Raw genomic sequence first — 17391 nt, forward strand, 5'->3', positions numbered from 1 at the left:
CCCTGTATATAATTATGGAAAATTATTAATATCAGTGTTGAATTCATAGTTTTCGGGGTCGCTGAAATAGACAGTGACATTTCTGATACCGTTTAAATTTAAATTCACCCCTGCGACTTGGAAGAGGGGGAGATATATATATATACAAATGATCGAAAATGCCCAATATCAGTGTTGAATCCATAGCGTTCGGGTCGCTGAAATGAATAGTGACACTTCTGATGCTGTTTACATCAAAATTCAACCACACAACATGGGGGGAGGAGCGGAGAGAAATATACAAATCATGGAAAATTACCAATGTCAGAGAGCGCTTTAGTAATAGTAAAAAGGTGACTGACTAACGGAACATATTATTATTATTATTATTATTATTATTATTATTATTATTATTATTATTATTAAATTTAACCAAGCAAAGCGGGTAATTGATGCTAGTTATTATTATTATGGCCTAATTATCTCAGATTGATTTCTGTGAAAACCTGAAATTTGACATCAAGAAAGTCTAAAAATATACCTAACTCATAGCCAAGATCTAAACTGGCTTGGCATGTATGAAGTAGCCAATTCAGGTTAATACAAACTAAGTTTTCGTTGGCGGCAAAACTGGTAGCTTTTACTTAACTTTCAGAATTTAAAAAAGGAAATCAATTTAAAGTAAAAATTATCCACATAAAGTCGTATGAATATTCATACGGAAATCTCTGATACTACAAATCGGAAGTGAATTCATTTCTTTGATATACAATCGAATTTATATCTCACTGTTCAACACCAAATTTCTTTCCTGAAAACTAATAGGCGATTCTGAAAGGTTTTGTCCCACTTAATTCGAAAATAATAGTTTTTGCGTATGTCTCAATTTTTGGAAAACCCGGAAAATATAATTACAAGTTTCTACATTCTGGGACTAATTTGGATTTGTTATTAAACATATCATTATTATAATAATGATTTTATATATATATATATATATATATATATTGCACAAAGCATACGTTATTCATACCTTGCAATATATAAAATCGAACGATCACTAATGGAAAATACATTACTTCCAGCCCCCGCCGTAGACGAAAGTTGAAAAAAATGTTGCGGGGAAAAAGTAGAAACTTTACCGTCGGAACTAACTCTTCCCACCTACACTTGGCAACATCGAGCATCAATATTGTATGTTTACTTCCTTGCTTGTTGGTGTGGTGAGCTGCATTCTCTCTTGACGCACTGTGCTAACAGAAGATAAGCAACATTGAAACGTGTGTTCTTGTACCTCATAACTTGTGGATCTTTTGTTGTTAACTGGGTAACATTTGAAAACATTGTTGTGTTCTGTATTTTATAGTGATACAATTTTGAAAATGCCTAGGAAGTGTAAATATGATCCTGACAACTTCTGTTATGTGTGTGTACGGATAACTCCAAAACCGAAGCTCACTAAGATAACGCCCGTTGTTAAAAAAGCGTATGAATTGTATTTTTCATCGAAAGTCGACGTAGACAAACCCTGGGCACCGAAATTCTGTTGCAAATCCTGTGCAGTAAACCTAAAGGGCTGGTTACGTGGTTCTTACACGTGTATGCCATTTGCTACACCAATGTTATGGTTTGAATTACGTGATCATGTACACGACTGTTACTTTTGTCTGTCAAATGTAAAGGGAATAACCTCCAAGGATAAACGATCAGTACAATACCCAGATCTACAATTTTTTAGAAGACCCATCCCATAGGGTGAAGGTTTTCCTGTGCCAGTGCCGCCAGACGTATGGACAGTAGACAGCAGTGATGTTGATGAAAGTGAAGATGTTATGCATACTGAGAGTGAAGACCCTACATATAGTGCACGTACCAGAGAACTACATTTAAGAGGAACTGAAGGACTTTATTAGAGACTTGAACCTACCCAAACAACAAGCTGAACTCTTGGCTTGAAGATTTTTAAGTTCTTCAAAAGGAAACGAAAGTAACATTTTACCGTGATAGACAACATGACTTCCTCAAATTTTACAGCAGTAGTGATGATTGCATATATTGTACTGACATGTAAGGACTGATGCAGGCATTACAAATAAAGTATAAAGTCGAGGAGTGGCGTTTATTCTTGGACTTGTCAAACGCAAGTATGAAGTGTGTTCTTCTCCATAACGGTAATACGTATCCTTCCATTCCAATTGGATATTCCGTTAATTTGAAGGAGACATATCAAAATGTGAAATTCCTTTTCGACAAAGTGAGGTATGCTGAGCATCAGTGGAACATATGTGGCGACTTGAAGGTGATTGGTTTGGTGTTAGGGTTACAGTTAGCTATACAAAGTATTGTTGTTTTCTGTGTGAGTGGGATAGTAGAGCATGGGATCTGCACTATACACAAAGAGAATGGCCTACTCGTACATCCCTCACTATCGGAATTAAGAATGTGAAAGAAAACCCCTTGTTGATCCCAAGAAAATTTTTCTGCCTCCCCTGCACATTAAATTAGGCCTTATGAAGGTGTTCGTGAAAGGGTTGGAAAAGGAACAACAAGAATTTAAGTATCTCCAGGAAAAATTCCCAAAAATATTAGATGCTAAACTAGAAGAGGTGTATTCACTGGACCCCAGATACGTCAATTGATGAAAGATGACATATTCGAATCAAAACTGACTGAGGTGGAATGGAAAACCTGGAATTCTTTTAAGAGTGTCTCAAAAAAATTTCTGGGAAATAATAAATAATAAACTACATACAACTAGTGGAAGAGTTGTTGTCAAAATTGCACACTATGGGATGCAACATGTCACCGAAAGTGCATTTTCTCCACAGTCACCTAAAGTGCATTTTCTCTCTTTCCCGAAAACCCAGGAGCTGTCTGATGAGCACGGTGAGAGGTTTCACCAATCCATTCAGACCCTGGAGCAACGGTACAAAGAAAAATCTGGTGTGTTAATGCTCGTAGATTTCTGCTGGAACTTTGCACGTGACACGCTCCCCACATCACACAAGAGACAAGCTTCATAAGTGTTTCTTTTCGTTTGAGTGTCAATGTATAAATGGAACGATTTCAAACGCGGCTTTGCCTCACTTACACGAGAAATTTTGTAGTTTTCATTGTTAGGGGCATAAAAGTTTTTTGCTGTTTGACATACAAAATGTCGCATTTGTTTTTACAAATCTCGCATTTTGTCGCATTTTGGGCTATACAATTGCACATTTTGTCGCCAAGTAAATTAGTTTACAAGATTAAATATACAATATTATACAAACTCTAACACAGGTTTAATATACGTATTTCATCAACTTGCGAAAAACCCCTTGCCCCTATTCATTGTTTGTCAGTCTAATATGAATGGAAAAGCCACGAAATACAAAGAAATACATTTTCGTTTATATTTCTGAGATCCAGATGTGCCACGTATATATTTTTCCAACATCTCGTTTTTGCATCAAAGTCAGAATATTTATTAAAATTCATACATAAAAAAACTTTACAAATTTCTCAACAACCAGACCTGATACAGCATAACTGACTTCAGATTCGTAATCAGAAGGTCAGCAACTATAAAGAACACCTACTTTCATTCAGGAAAGAGAAAAAAAGTGAAAATTTGTAGGACAGTGTTATGGGTCAACACCTTTTACAAATAGCATAAAACTACATAATCACATAAAAACTATAGTTGAAGTGCCTTTCTACTTACGTTCTTCTCTTGATGTTTATTATTCCTCATGACTGTAATGATGATATTATGGATGAAGTAAGAGAGCGCCAGCATACCAGATAATGCAGGGAAGCTGAATACAATTCCTGGTGTGTAATGCTCAGCAGTGACATTACTAAAATCTACGTTCAATCCCCACTTCGCTGATTTTACGAACACAAATATTAGCAAATACAGAACTGACAGTGTTCCTGAAATAAATAGGAATACATTGTATGAGATTCTAACTACGAAAGGACAAATATAATTACCTACAAGTTTTACATTGCTTTGGTAACTTTATCGGTGTCACCGAGTTTTCTTCTATATATGGCACACATATTATATCTATATAAATATTATGATAGTATATAAATATTGTATAAATATTATTTATTTATTTATTTGACAATCACCAGATACAGCTCAGAGGCCATTTTACACTGGATATCCATCTACAACAATAACAATGGAAAGGATTTGGGAAGGTATCGGTAAGGGCCTGTTTAGTAGGTACCAACCCGGCATTTGCTTAGTAGGACTGAGGGAAACCTTGGAAAATCTCAGTCAGGATGGTCGGCAGCGGGATTCGAACCCATGGCCTCCCGAATGCGAAGCCAACGCTCTACCACTTGAGCTACAAATATCTATACAAATATTGTAGTGTGATATTATATAAATCAAAAGACTTTATATTTTTTTCAGTATTCGTAATCACACCCTGGCAAAAGAGCAATCTGAATATATGAATATATCACACTACAAAACTTCCGGGAAAAACCAATCAGAATTATCCATTTCCATAAACAAGGATGAAATATATATTTCACTGCGTTATCTTTTAATTGTTCACTATCTTTTAGAATTAACATTCTTAAAGTACGAATACTATTATTTGGACACCCTATGTTACTATATTCTCGAAAGCAACTTTTACCTCTATTGTAGCAAAGTTCTATTACAAATATATAGAACTTAATTATCTACAATAATGCAATATCAATCCGTCGAAAGTGTCAAACAATGGATAAAAGTGCTTTCTTTCATAAGTAAATTAAATATACAACCAAATATGTATTTTTAAATTGAGATGTCACCGGCGAGTTTGATGGTAGGCATACCCCCTCCCTCCCTAAAGGCTTTAATTTTATTACCATATTAGCTGCACTTGGTTTCAGAGGTAGGTTACCCATCAATAGCGGTAGTGAAAATGCTAAGAGAAATATGGATAACAAGATAAAAAGAAAGTATTGTATAAATTAGAATTTCTTAATTAACTTTACAGCTTACGAAGGTTCCGCAAAGGTAATTGCCTTTCCGTGAATTCTTATCGAACTTTTGAGTTATCTTCCCACTTTCTCGTCAGTTTCTCTGATTTATATATCTATCTCCGAGTCATTCAACTAATACGCTACATACGTTCATATGTCCCATACGTTCATTATTTTCAAGTACTTACTTTTATTTTTTAAAAAAGAATATAATTTATTAATATGAATGTGAGAACAAAACAGTTACTTAATCTTTATAAACGATTCAGGGAGAGGCCAAGCTTCTGCTGTGTATGGTTCTCCTTTTCAGGAATTATTTACGTATTATAGGATGGTGGCTAAATACTTTATATATCGAGAGATAACACAAAATTATATGAGGTTATAAATACTTAACAAGTTCATAACAAAAATAATTGGTATGTCAATAATTGGTAAAATAATATTCATAACAATAATAATTGGTAACACAATAACATGGTATTGTCTCAATTTTCAAATACTCTTTTAACTATTTTTTAAATTTGCTAGAAGATTGTAGTTCTCTGATACTTAGGGTAGGGCGTTCCAGGCCTTGATATATTGGTGCCTGATACTTTTGATGACATAATTTAATCGTGGTCTTGGTTTCTTCAAGTTCTTTCTTTGTCTTTGCACGTGTACTAACTGAGTGTTTTATTTCAACAAATTGTGTGAAAAATATAATTGAATCTTTCTTGAGGATTCTGTACATTCGAGAGACGACATGAATATTTTTATGTTTATAAAAATTAAGGAACCAAGCGAAAGGATTTTACACCTTGTTTGGTTTATGTCATTATTTATCATATACAGTAAAACTGCTTCAATATGTATTCAGTGTTCAAGTATTTCCTTGAACCTGAATGGAAAATTAAACCATTAAGATGGGAAGTATGTGTAATTCTGATTATCCAGTTTTGAAATAAAAACTAATGACTCGGTACGTTACCATACATTCTTCAATCTCAAAATATCAAGCACATACTACTCTTCAAACTTTATTACTCAGCCAGATATCAGACAGAATTAGAGGATTCAGAGTTACAAAGACGACTGCCAACAAGCTAATTGACAGCCAACATAAATACTGTGTAAGAAGGGTGCAGCTTGTAAGTATTAGAACCCTCTATTTCCCATATCCAACCATGATAGATCAATTTGACATGCTACAATAATTTCTAATTAGATATTTACGTAACAACAATGATTTCGAACAAACTAGGTTCGAAATCTGGAATATATTTAAGACACACTCTTGTCCAGGGTTAGATGTTTGTAATAATTACCTGCTTGTTCTAACATAGAGCAGACACTAGCCAGTTACACTTTTTTTAAAAAAATATACAAGATTTATTAATATTGTAGGTTTTGAGTTCGACAGTAGGCGTTCTAAGATATTTTTCTGAAGAATTACAAATTCAGGTGTAGTCTGACAATAGGCATTGTAAGATATTCTTTTGGAAGATTATGAATTCATGTGTAGTCTATTATTCTTCACGAGCCTAAATTACATTGAAGTTTCTACAAAAATTATACAACACTAGATCATTACTATAGATGAAATTCGCAAACTCCAATTTTTAGAGAAGCAGTCTGACTACGGGCATATAATGTGAAGTACTCACAAAGTACCTCTACAAAAATCGTTGCGGAAGTACAACAGGATTCTAAAACATGGATATTTGGATAGGGCACATACTATTCCTAAGTGAAGCCTTGACCCGACTACGGTAGGTCCCATAGTTTTGGAGCTATGGACCTTTAAAGTTCATTTTTTCATTGGCAGCCTATAACTCCGACAGGAAGCGTTTGTGCACCCAGGATGGTCTATACTTTTCGTCTTATTTAGCATTATTATTATATTATTATTATTATTATTATTATTATTATATTATTCGTCTTATTTAGCGTTGTCGGTGTTGTTTTGAAACACCATATATATATATATATATATATATATATATATATATATATATATATACTATGGTACTTCGGAACCACTTTCGGAAGCTCTTAACCCGAACAAGATAAATACATTATTTATTATGTTTGTACTCACAAGGTACGATAAAGGTATTTACACTTGAGTAAAAATAACATTTTCTCCCATTAAAATCGTTATTGCTTTGTTTCAGTATCAAAAATAAGAAAATAAATCTAACTGGGAATCATAAATCTATTACGTGTTATATATCACGGTAGTTAAATTCTTCAGATCACAAATTGCGTAAACAGATAAAACACAACAATGTGCATTATTTATTTCTCGTTCTAAAATGGCAGAGGCAAGTATTTACGTTGAAACAGAATTTCCCTTACTTATTACATAAAACTACATATCAGCGGCGGCTAGTGGATTGTGGTTTCGGGTGTTGCAGTACGAACGATCAGAGACAGAAGATATAAACTAAACTCATTGACTAATCAGCATAACTTTAGATGCAAATGATGTGACGTGTAAAATTCTAAAAAATAAATAAATAAATAAATAAATAAAAAAATAAAAAAAAAATAAAAAATGTTTTTTTAAATAAAAAATAATGCAAATCATTTTATCCGATTAGTCACCTTATTTAATTAGTGAGTCCATTCTCTTCTCTTTGGTTGGAGCAAATCTGTCTAATACATGCTGGTTGAACTCGGGTATTCTTATTATGTCTTTTTCGATGGAAAACATAACCAATGGTGATAACCTTTCTTGGAACATTCAATTCCTTGAAAATGTCAATTCTTTTCGATGTGGAAAAACACCTTTCTCCTTTTGCTGACGTCATAGGTATAGTTAATATTAATTTCAGAAGCTTTGTAGATTCACTAAATATTCTTTGTAGATTATTGTGAACAATTCATTCTAGCAAACACAGTCATTGACAGTTATCCAAATTTCTCTGTAGCTTAGATTGAAAACAGTTCGTGGCAGAGATTAGTGTTATATATTAAAAAAGTAAATTGAACACACTTTATTCACAGTTTGTCTAGGAAAATTTAAAACAAATTGTGGAAATATATCTAGTGCTAACAACATTGCTGCCATAAGATGTCAAGTGAATTTAAACCGATATCTTTCTAACACTCTCCTGAATTGCCTTAATTGCAAGTTTTTCCTCAGCGGTGAGCTGGGCAAATTGCTTTTTTTTTTTTTTTTTTTTTTTTTTTTGTTATTTACAGAAATCATGGCATAGAATTCATTCAGAACTTGCAGGTTATTTACAGAATTAGAGCACACACAATTCAAGTAAATCTAATAACTAAAAACCAAAACAGCTAAATGAAAAGAAAACCAGCTGATACAAAAGCAAAAACAGCTGATAGAAAAGAGATATATAAATCGCGAATGTCATATATATACCAACACACACATGTGTGTAAAAGAAAAACTACATTCCAAATCATCCGTCTTGGTTGTAAGCAATGCAAGCTGAACACAATATACTTCTACATAAGGCAAAACAATGCTTATCAATGTCATACGTTCTGGAAAGCAAACTGAAACTCGCCAATGTAGGTTCAGCATGTAACAGAACCCGAAAGTCAGTGAACGTCAAAACAAACAGCATTGCCAGTTCTAGTCAGAAATGTTTGCTGGCAGGGGTAAAAAGTATTTGAGGGGGTTCAATACATCTATGTAATATTGAACCTATCTTATTCTGCACCTGAAAAGACGATAAGTAATTCTTAATTACTGTCTCCTATATATATATTTTTTTTTAAAATGATAGAAAGATTATTTTTATATGAAAAGAAAGAGTACATGATGAGGCGTAAAATAAAATATTTAGCCTACATCAATCATTTCTCTGTTAAACAAGTATAGGTCGTTAAGAAAGTCTACAAATGTTAGTCAAGTTTCGAAATTTTTGGAAGGTCCAGACCCGGTGCCCCCTCGTGGCTACGCCCCTGAGCATAGCTAACTAGTCCCAAATTCAATGTGGTGATTCCCATCATACACTTTTATGTGGAAAGTTATCAGGAGTATAAAATACATTTATTTTATAAAAGAAAAATGTTTATACTAAAATACTATCCACAGAAGAGGGATTACATATATTGACTTATTATTATTTGGTTAACAAATTACTGTACAAGAAGCCTTCATTATCTAGTATAGAAGCTAAGAATTAACTTGTAAATGAGTGTTTACTTTAATTTGTTTTCTACCCTATTACATATTTTCTTTCTTATTTTGAAATTTTGCTATCACTTTTTTTTTTTTTTAATTATCATTATATTGATTTGTTTGAGTATAGTGTCCTAATTTAAAAATACGAATGTATAAAAATAAATTCCATTTGTAATTGTATTGAAATAAAATTCAGAAGTCTTATTTAGCGCGAAGAACCTTCTCGTTCACTGGAAACCGTGCCTCGTTGTTCCAGAAGCACTGCAACGACCAGAGCCTTCAACTTCTGAGATAGGGGAAAGGAGATTTAACATTCGCTCCAATTGCCGCGCTAAAGAAATCTGGTCGTTGTATGCTCGCTGCAACGTAATATAAATTAGAGACTCTATAACGGGTTGTGTTTCGCTTTTTAAAACGGATTAAAGGATTTTACAGTTATAGAAATTAAAAATATGTTATTTAAAGTATATATTAGTTAATAAATAGTATTAGAAAGTATTTTTCTACTCTTTACTACTACCGCTAATAATATTTTTATCTTGAAATATTTTGGTCGTTGCGCAACGATGCAACACTATCATTAGCCGCCACTGCTACACATGTAATAAAACATGAGATATAGATTTTTACATTAAAAATTTATTTATACTGTGGCACGAAACATGACAAAACAGAACAAACCATGCTACGTGAGTTTTGTGGTGGAGAAACACCATGAGCGTGAGATTCACAGGGTTCTCTTGTTTCCTCCCACTTTCTTCATTCCACCATTTTATCATCATCATCATCATCACTGCCTCCCTTAGCCTGGATGCATAATCGTAGGATATTGAACCTAATAATAATAATAACTGAAATATGTGTATAGGGAACAAATAGCATTATAGCTCCAAGTGCCCTAAAGAAAAAAGGGTTTTTACAAGAATAGGGCACATGCAAATAGAATTAACAATACACAACTGATTATACAAAAATAGGTGAAATGGATAAAATATTGGTTCAGAAAAGAACATAAAAACATGAAGTATCTATTACAAACTGAGAAGTACAAAAATAACAATAGTATAAAATATAAGCATAATTAACATGTATATAGAATAAGTATACCATATAGAATAAATATACCGTACAAAATACAAAAATACATAATTATTCACCGTATAGTTTAAACAGTTTACAAAATATTAAAAGAAAAAAAGTTTCGGAAGGACACTATGTAGTTGCTATTACAGATTGAAAAATATTTCTAAGTTAAGCACATCAAGTAAAATACACTGATTCATAAGACTAGTAATAATAATAAAAAAAATAAAATGAGCATTTAAAAAAGTAAAAGATTACATATGGCAGATAAAAAGTGCAGTATCCGAAAAAAATAAGAGCTAGAGCATAGAAGAAAAGAAAAGATGATAGGAAAAGAAAAGATAAGAAAATAAAAAAGCAACCTAACAAAACTTAAAAAAATATTTCAAATGGCACCTTACAAGTTAACTAGGTGTGCATTATAGGGGTTTTAAAATTTAATTAACTGTGAACGGACTTCAGCAAAGTTTCTTTGGAAGATATCTAGAACAGAGTAATACTTGTTGGTAGTATCTATAGTTTTATAGATTGAACATTTCAAGATAGAAACACTGGAAACAAAAGGTACAAAATTTCTAACATTACGATAAGGAATTCTTATGGACTATAACCCTGAAGAATATTATGAAAAAAATTCAGATCAAAAATATCAGTTAGAGATAACAGATGGAGTTCTTTAGATATACAAGACAAGCTCATATCTTTGAAATCTTTGAACTTCCATTGTAACCAGGCTAAAAAGCTATTCTGAACAGATTCTATGGCATTTACAAAGTACTTGGCTTCACTATTCCAAATTACCGTGCCGTACTCCAAATGAGAACACACGTTGCAAATGTATAGAATTTTACAAGTATTAATATTTGAAAAGTTACGACAAAGCCATTTTAGCATTGCTAAGTTTTTCCTGGCCTTAGATGTAATTACCTGTAAATGTTTGTGAAATAATAATTTGTTATCTAATATTATCCTCAAATCCTTGACATAAGTTCCAAAGTCGATTCCCTGATCGCCAATTGTGTAATTACAAAAGGAAAGATCAGTTTTCCTTGAAAAAGTTATGCCTTTAGTTTTGGCAATATTCTAGGGTAGAAAATTATTTTCTGACCATTTAACTACTATTTCTATATTTTTTTTAACGTAACTTGATCTTGAAGTTTTAATTTCATTAAAGATTTTTATGTCATCAACATACATCAAATATCTACAGGTTAACTTTCGGGTAGGTCATTTATATACAGTAAAAACAGCAAGGGACCGAGATTGGAACCTTGGGGTACACCAGATGTTATATTATGAATGGAAGAAGTATAGCCATTATACTTAACTTTAAATTTCCTTTTATTTAAATATGAATCTAGCCATTTTATTATCTAATTCGAAAATTTGTACTTATTAATAAAGGATGAGGTAATTTATCAAAAGCTTTTGCAAAATCGAAGTAAATAACATTAGTCTTATCACCAGATCGAATAACAGAAAACAGACTATGAACTAAGCATGCCAAATTTGTAATAACTGATTTACCATTTATAAACCCATGTTGATTTGTGTCTAACTGATCATATAAAGCGTTATACAAGTAGTTGTACATTATTTTCTCAAAAATTTTATGAATAACATTCATTATAGAAATTGGTCTATAATCATTGATTTTGTCACCTTTAGTGTTGGGTATAGGTGTTACGGCTACAATTTTTCAAGCTTCAGGGTAAATATTTTCATTTAAACTCCAATTAAACAAGGATGCTAACACTGGTGAAATTACCTCAGCCACTCCTTTTATAATAAAACAGGTATTACATCTATACCAGACGCAGATTTGGCCTTCAAGTGTTTAATAGCATCTCTTACACTTTTAGTTGTAATAAGAGGTGGTTTCCTCTCACAGAAAGTTTCTGGTGATGTTAAATAATTATTTATATTACTAGTAGTTGTAAATGTCTGGCAGACTGATATAAAATACTCTGCAAATAAATTTTTCAACAAGCCACAGTCATCCAGATGCAGTTTTGTTATTATCCTTAGATATATATCTATCTTCAAAATTTCTCAGGATTACTATTTAATTGATTTTCCATTTTAATATAGTAAATACATTTGTCATCTTTTAGTTGAGTCTTAAAGGCTTTACGGTAATTCATAAATAATAAATAGTCTTTATAGTTTGATGTAATTTTATACTTTTTATGTGCTAAATTCTTAGCTTTTAATAAAAAAACAGATTTTTTGGAGTACCAACAAGGATATTTCGATATTCTTGGCCTAGATTTCGGAATATTCTTTTCCATAGCTAATACAATTACTTTTTTCAAAATCGAAAACTACTTCATTTATATCTGGTTTTAACAAAATATTATACCAATCAGTATTAGCTAATTGTTGATATAATGAGTAATAATCACCTTTAACAAATTGAAAGCGTTCAGAGAACTTATTCACTTAATAATAATAATAATAATAATAATAATAATAATAATAATAATAATAAACGAAACAAACACAACAGGTAATTCAATATCAAATACTGATGTTCGGCGAAATTAAAAGATTATTATGCTACATGAAACTAACTGATATTACTTGTACGAATTATGACGAATACACAGTTAATCCTTCTAACATAGCAACTATCACAAGATAGGGACACTATGCTGATGTAAAGAAAATGTAATTAAGGTGAACTACTAAATACAATAGCATGAAATTTGGAAATTTAGCTGTCAAACAAACATTATGTCTACTGTTTGTTGTGGTTCTCTGTAAACACGCCTTATTTCGTTCTTACTCAACCACTTTCTATATGGTACGAACAACAAATTCTCGATGCTTACTCTGGCCAGTTCATTATCTAAGTTAAAGTTATATTTCAAAAATCAACATTTCAATAATGTAATATGTATAACTCAGACTTGGCACCGTCCAACTCATTTGTTTCGGTCTCTGTAGAACTTTCTGAATGGTGTTAAGTTAGTTTCAAAAGAGCTGTGATTTCTTTTTAACCAGAAACTACAGAAGTTCTATACGGGATTGTGGTGTTGCAGGAAAATTGGCAAAAATGTCATCGAATAAAATGGTGCATATATGGTTTGATGATAATATATTCTAATCACAATAAATGTATTTTCTATTTTGATCTCTAAAGGCATAACACTTTTTAAGGCAACCTGACATTTTATAATATACACAGTTTATAATTTCTACTACTAATGTACGTGTAATTATTCTGTCTACATTTACAGAATGGAGCACGAAAACCAACCCCCTCCCCTCTTCTCAGCCAACGTAAACATAGGTCTCAGCCTCCATACAGGCAAATAAACAAATGCAAATGTAATTTTTTATAATTACTGATTAAAGAAGATAGCATAAATGTTTCTTCATCCCTTAAATGTACTCTTGTGTATACCGCAACATATTGTTATACACGCGATGCAACTAAGAGGTGTCAGTACTCTGAATTTCAATCTGAATACTTTCCTTCGGGTTTTCCAGTACTTGTGTATTATTTTTACTTTAAATTGCTATTTACATAAAAATCGCAAGTGCATAGGTCCGCAGTGGCCACAAATCTAGGACAGCAGTTCGTTATTCTGTGAATAAATTGTTAATTAGACTTGGTGATTCGCGAGAACTATATGTCACTATGTCATGTTTAAAAAAAAAATATATATATATATATGTGTTTATGGGCTATCAATTGAGAGAATGCCACAAACATCCTATGTACACATGGCTGTTCACTGTTGTCTCAAAAGATATGAGTAACACAATCCCAAGCACGGCACATGGGACTCCGATTCCCCGACCGTGAACCTACGAAGACTGTCTACTGACCAATATATGCTGTCCTGGAAGCTACATGTTTTGATAAATGGAACCCGGTTTCCTCAGCCATTAATACAGTAGGGATTCAACAATCCGCACCTGTTTGAAAATACACACGTTTTGTCATGCCTTTCTGCTTCAGTTCTTAGACACTGTCATTCTACATCACTTCATTTGTAAAGAGCGCAATACGCGTTGACAAGACCTAAGAGAAAGATTCACTTAATGCGATAATTTGATTGATCAGTATTTATGTGCTTTGTTAGCACAGAGGGTACACAGAACGAGAGCTATAGTTTAAAAGTGAGATCTGAACCACTGTAATGCGTCCGATGCTTTCCCAGCGGGAATCGAACACGGAACCTCGTATGCTAAAGGCGTGTGCTCTAGTCATTAGACCAACGAGGAAACGAGTAAGGTTGTAATTCTCCAAGGTAAGGCCACACTGTCCTTAACTTAGTGGGCAGTTAAGATCACAGTATTTACCTTGGAAAACAAGTCTACCATATCCATTTTTGCAAACTACTATTTAACGTTATGGAATATCCTACGAAGTTATCTAAATAAGCCCGATATATCAATTTCAGATGATTTTGATGAAACATTAACTAAATATTTTTGATGATTGGCACTGGAAAATTAATGTCCGAAAAATTTAATAAATTAAAATTAACAAGATTTTTAATTGATTGATGTAATCGTGAATTTTCACGGATTAATTAAAAATTTGGTTAACAACCAGGAAAGCGACAATATTTACGGGAAAGAATTCCTTGTCACTTTTCCCGGTTTTCAAGAGCATTTTTGAGTCACATGGATTTTACCATGTTCATAGAAAAACAAGACCAAGAAAACATGACAACGATGATACGTACGTAATATATTTTTCCCTAATGAACTTAAACAATGAATAATATTAAAGCAAATACAACATATTTTATTGTGAAATTACGGAACACTTACCTAATAGAAATTCCTGCACAAGTTAAGCAATTAAGCATCTTCCCTGAAACTTTAACCTGTAATGTTAGTCAGATGATAAAAGTTTCGTCACATATGAAAGGAAAAAAGTCACTATGAGACAGTCACTGTTAAAGGGTAATAAGTACACTAAAACTGGCTGTTCTATATTAACAATAAACATTTAGAAAAAATAAATAGTATTGAGTAATTCATTTCACTTCTTCAAATGCTTAGCTTCCTCATCAATATTGTGCATATCTTCTATTATTTTTGTCTCCTTAGCTCCAAACTCGTTCACAATGATTTTTATTTTCCTGTCTTCATCTCCTTTTTAAGTTTCCTCTTCCTCTTGTCGTTGATTTGTTGCTTCTGCAAAACGAGTACGAGTATTTCATGCTAAATGAATCATGAATTTCTTTATGGATAGTTTACCGAGGTCACCAGAAGTAGTTACTGGACCATACACAAGTTTGCTTGCTACTGAAATTTGTTCTTTTAAATAATCTTTTGTTTAAAATAATCTTCTGTGTATTGTTTGAAAATCCTGTTTCTAGATTTGAATTATCATGGCAGAAATCAAGACCATATTAACAACATCTATCCAAATGCTGATCAGTTCTAAAACACTGAGTCATAATAGCTTTACAATTTGGATTCGAACAAAATTCTTTGAGCTGCCTGACAACTATATCCAGAATATTCAAAATGTTCAAATCCGTTATTGGTTGACATTTCTTGCACGCAGTATGTGCAACGAAAACCAATGTCAACGATTTTCAGAGAAAGATTTTCTTTATTTTCCACATCAATTCGTACACATGAACTCGAACAACTAGAAGCTTCTGGTTTTACAAACTTTTGGATCACATTTTTTGTCACATCCAATAAAGTATTATAAAGAAAGGACTGAGAGAAGTGTCAGTCTGAAATCCAGTTAGGAAAGATTCTCTTCCCAAAGCAAGAGCTTTTAAAAAATATAAGTTTAGGTATAAGCATTTTATTTTCTTCCAAGATACTTGACACGAACTGACAGCTCAAAGAGCTGGAAACTTTAGAGTCATTTGGCTACATCTTGATATTTGATTTGAAGAATGCAGACATGTTTATATCGAGGCCATCTATTGAAATTTGAATGATCTTATTTCAGTTTAACAGCAAATGTGTCTCTCTGAAAGCAATTAAATAATCAGATGATATGGAATTCCCCAAAATTGACGACTTCAAAAAACACGTGCACATTTGCCCTTCCGTGGTATCCCAAAATCGCTCATTTACGTCTCCTTCAAAACTGAATCAGTTCTCTTGTAAAGTATGGTGATAATAATCCATAAACGAAACTGTGTGCTATTTTGTCACGCTGAAGCTGAATCTTCCTGGCAATCTCTGTCTGGGAACATATCTTTGAATACATATTTTGACATCTTTAGCAGCAGTGAGCATTGATACACTTTGATTACACCATACTAATTATGCTTCTGTAATGCTATATATTTTACTAAGAATCCCTGTAAGCTACTTTGTTTCGTCTCCGAACTCGTATGCACTTACATCGTAGAATCCCCATTTGCGCACGCAACATCATCAGAAACCCTTACGTTATGTACAGATGAAGTGCAAATAGGGTTACACTTCAAGTAAGAACGTACTGACTTGTTTCCTTGATCACAGCCTTCATGTGACTTGTTACCACTTGCGTCCGATGTTACTCAGCGAAAAGATGCTGAGGGAAATGTTGCAGCGAGCAGAAAATTTGTCACTTTGTACTTCCCGAACTCATGGTAAAAAATTATCTAACAACCACGAAGAATGTCTTCGAATACTTGAAATCTGACACATCTGCTACCTGCACAGGAAGAATGGAAACACTGAACACCACATCTACAACACCTCTTCACTTTCGATCTTGCCTCGGCAAACTTAAACCGCATCACACCAACAAAAAGCTGGTACTATGCATCCTGTCCCTTCAACCCCTGATTCTCGATAGCCCTTTCAACAGAGAATATAATGTCGTACATAAAAGCCTGTTGTTGACGATTGTACAAAATAATTTTGTTTTGCCATGTGCACTGGATTGATTCATTGCATCAAATCAACTTGCATTCGCTACTTCTTTTTTCTTTTTGAGAAAATCCGTTTGTGTGTTTAGTCTAGGTATTTAAGCCTTGTTAAGTTTCTAAGATGAAAAATGAAAATGATAAACTAAAACACATAAACAATGAAACAAATCGTACTCTTAATTCACAATAATAAAACGTATACATTGATTTTTAGGTTGTCATTTGCTCATTTGAAATTTCTTGTAATAATGTCCTTATCACTTGGTTTTAATTATTTGTTTCGCACATTTGGATATTTACAAAAGTCCATATACCACCAACGAATACTATCGCTAAAGTAAACTAAATTCCCATGCCAGAAAG

The 17391-nt window shown here is 32.8% G+C and overlaps 1 protein-coding gene across 3 annotated transcripts in view; it reads right to left on the reverse strand.

Annotated features, from left to right (window-relative positions):
- The window catches only part of LOC145686274 (sodium-coupled neutral amino acid transporter 9 homolog), a 348057-nt gene that overhangs the window by 20904 nt on the left and 309762 nt on the right, over positions 1 to 17391 (reverse strand). For all 3 annotated transcript variants that reach the window (XM_081759405.1, XM_081759406.1, XM_081759404.1), the window contains one exon: positions 3683 to 3894. In XM_081759405.1, the coding sequence (XP_081615531.1) occupies positions 3683 to 3894 (212 nt within the window). The remainder of the gene's footprint in view (positions 1 to 3682; positions 3895 to 17391) is intronic.

The sequence above is a fragment of the Thermobia domestica genome, chromosome 5, assembly GCF_964235325.1.
Source record: "Thermobia domestica chromosome 5, izTheDome1.hap1.1, whole genome shotgun sequence".
Lineage (NCBI taxonomy): Eukaryota > Metazoa > Arthropoda > Insecta > Zygentoma > Lepismatidae > Thermobia > Thermobia domestica.